We start from the raw sequence: 3,336 nt of genomic DNA, 5'->3' as shown, positions 1-3,336 counted from the left end.
TCCCCACCAGGATATATAAACCTGTACACACACACACACACACACACACACACACACACACACATACATGTGAGCATGTGTGCTCACAAATAGCCTTAGGCAGATCATTTAGCTCAGGGGTGTCCAAACTACGGCCCGTGGATGAATTTTAAGCGGCCCGCAGCTGTCTTAATAGTCTATATTATATATGGCCCGCCAAGCATAATTTACAAAATAGGCCTATGCAGTTTCAAAATGTCAACACAAGATGGCAGCACTAAATTTTAGACCAGGTGTAGCAGTAAAACGTGAGTGATATCACTTTGATAACTCATATGCGCTCTCATTTCTTTAGCGCCTGTTAAAATTGGTCCACTGAAGCAGTAGATGGTGCTGTGATCTCACCCTTGCCATGAAGTCCACTGCTGCTCCTCTATTTAACAGTAGTGTTGCTACGTTGATGTTTCCATAGTGGGCAGCAATGTGGAGAGGAGTGAAACCACTCTGATGACAAGAAAGACAAAGAGCAGAATTGTTAAAACAATTATTTATCCATTTAGCTACCCGTGCTTCCTTAGACTTGGGATTATCTGTGTTCTCTTGCTACTAATTATGATCCTCTCTTTAATGGCTAAATAGAATTATATAGCCCCATTACAAATGATCACAAATAATTTAATTTGTATTCTTTACATTCATCAATAAAAACGTAAAAAGTAAATGACAATGGATCTGAGTGTGTTACATCAAAAATAAACTCTTTATATAATATAAGAACATTTTGAATATGAAACACAGCTGTCAAAGCGAGATGGAGGTGTCCGGTAAGCAAAGGCCTTCCAGTCATGGAGATTTCCATCTCAATTAGCCAATAATCCGACACAAAGCAGGTGGTGCTCAGCATAGCCCTTCCCCGCCTCTGTTTGCTCTCTCATCTCCAAGGGAACGGGGCTCCACCCATTTTGAGGGGAATTATTGCAATTATTAGCCACAGGCGTGAATGAAAAACAGTGGGGGTTTAAACATTTCCAGCTGCACACTAATAGACTATGATATTTACAGAACTAACTCTAGACAAGAGACAACACGTACTGTCACCTATGAGGAGAACGGAATAAACATTCTCATAGATTATCACCATACAATCATCATGATCAATGCATTCACATTTCTATTCACTCAGAAAACCCTTTAAATGCTTCAAATTCATGGACATGGCACTTTGCTCTTTACATGTGGTTGTTAGTTTGCAATTTAGCAATGTTCTCTATCATGCAAAACTGTGAACTATAAATCTACACGGCCAAACTGCTGTTGCTTGCCGTATTGGCAATCCTGACCATGCACATGTGCAGATACTTTTTGCAACATTGCAACAATTCTAAACGGCAAGATTTCCAGCTGTTTAACTGAAACCGAGGGAGGTATTTGTCTAAAGGCCCATGCACAAGCCCCAGAGAGGGAGGGGCTAAAACTACCAGACCATCTCATCTCTGCAGCTGGCCAGCCGGGTTCCTCTTTCACAGCCAAACCAAATGAATAGATGTCTCACAACATCTAATGCTCAAAGGAACAACATGCTACATCCAGTTAGTAATAAAAGCTGTTTAAAAGGTCAAACTTAAAATGTACCATTTTCTCACTTCTACAGTAGCAGCATGTGCCAGTGAAGTGACCTTTGCATTATGCAGTACTCTAATTCTAATGACTTCTCTTCTCTTCATCTTCAAAAGGCCAGATGAACTTTCACAAACATTTTAAAAACTTAGGTTTCACACAGTCCAAAATACTGGTACAACAATAGATGGTACAACAAGGGTGGGAGCAACACTCGGGAGTGTTCTAGGCAAAGCAGGGGTGGAGGTGGGGGTCAACAGCTTAATGTTTATCGTGGGTATACCTCTGTCGTTCTATTCACCATCATCTACGTTGAGATGTGAGGAAATGAGAGAATGGGCAGTTAGTGAACACTGACATGTAAAACAAAACAAAGAAACAAAAGACACATATCTAAAGACAGGACTAAGTGTGGGTGAGTGAGTTAGAGGATAACCTCTTGATTACATTAAAAAATGTCAAAAGATACATATATTTGACCAGCACAATGCTGTTTCGGTAAGATTTAAATTAAATAAGTGATAGAGAGAACAAATTGTGAGTAGTGGATGAACATGTTTGCAAGCAACTTTCAGACAGACCTTGGACTCGACATCCGCGTTGTGGTCATTCTGAAGAAGCAGAGCTGCAGATTTGGTGTCGTCCTTGCGGGCTGCGATGTGGAGTGCAGGCAGACGGACTTTACCTTTTGTGTCATTCTCTAACAACAGAGAAACCACCTGATCATGACCCTGCTGCAGGGCTACGGCTAACGGCGTAAAGCCATCCTAAAGAGAGGAAGACAAACGCTTAATTATTAATTCATATACCTCATTTTACGTTTATTACTGTATTTTGTTTTACAATATATACAATTCCATTTGTAAACACTACTGTGACTGGGGTCTGTAAGACTTTTTTGAAAGAATACTTTTATTCAGCAGCTATGCATTAAATTGGTCAACGGTGCCAGTAAAGACATATCCTTTATTTAAAAAAAAAATCCTGAAAAAGGTATGGCTTCCACAAAAATATTAAGCAGGGCAACTGTTTTCCACATTGATAATAATAAGAAATGATCACCAAATCATCATATTAGATCATTTCTGAAAGATCATGCAACACTGAGGTAATGGCTGCTGAAATTCAGCTTTGTCATCACAGGAATAAATTAGATTTTAAAATTCACATATTACTGCAGTTTACTGCATTTTTGTTCAAATAAACACAGCCTAAGTAAGCATAAGAGACTACATTCAAAAACATTAAAAATCTTACCAACCCCAACACTTTTACCATTATATACATTTGTATATTGTGTAAAAAAAAAAAAGGATGTGAGGAGTAGGAAGCACTTATCAGTGAACTGCTCAAGGTCACTCCGGCTCACCTCAATAATCATTAAAAGACTCACACAGACAGATACACACACACACACATACAAACCTCTGTGGCCATGCTCTGGCTGGAGTTGTTCTCCAGGAGGAAGCGCACCACATCCAGATGGTTTTCCTGTGCAGCCATGTACAGTGGGGTAAAGCCATTCTGAAACAAACATTACATTAATGTTACATTAATGCATTTAGAATTTATATACATTTAAATAATTTCTTTTATTTTACTACTGCACAGATAGAGAAATGGGACATTGGGACCTACAAAATTTGATCATAATTCTCTAACATGCATTTAATACATTTAAAACAACAACTGGATATCTCAGCTAATTAGTTGATAACCCCCCCCCCACCACACACCCAC

At 39.1% G+C, this 3,336-nt stretch overlaps 1 protein-coding gene across 6 annotated transcripts in view; it reads right to left on the bottom strand.

Annotated features, from left to right (window-relative positions):
• Positions 1–3,336, bottom strand: part of ank3a (ankyrin 3a) — a 113,624-nt gene that overhangs the window by 66,752 nt on the left and 43,536 nt on the right. For all 6 annotated transcript variants that reach the window (XM_016453476.1, XM_016453477.1, XM_016453478.1 and 3 more), the window contains exons 5-8: positions 3,022–3,120; positions 2,178–2,363; positions 1,880–1,903; positions 385–483 (exon numbers count right to left, since the gene is read on the bottom strand). In XM_016453476.1, the coding sequence (XP_016308962.1) occupies positions 385–483; positions 1,880–1,903; positions 2,178–2,363; positions 3,022–3,120 (408 nt within the window). The remainder of the gene's footprint in view (positions 1–384; positions 484–1,879; positions 1,904–2,177; positions 2,364–3,021; positions 3,121–3,336) is intronic.

This window comes from Sinocyclocheilus anshuiensis, unplaced genomic scaffold (assembly GCF_001515605.1).
Source record: "Sinocyclocheilus anshuiensis isolate Anshui unplaced genomic scaffold, SAMN03320099.WGS_v1.1 scaffold1719, whole genome shotgun sequence".
NCBI classification, from domain to species: Eukaryota; Metazoa; Chordata; class Actinopteri; order Cypriniformes; family Cyprinidae; genus Sinocyclocheilus; species Sinocyclocheilus anshuiensis.
The sequence above is the reverse complement of the archived record's forward strand: the minus strand, read 5'-3'. Positions and strand labels throughout refer to the sequence as shown.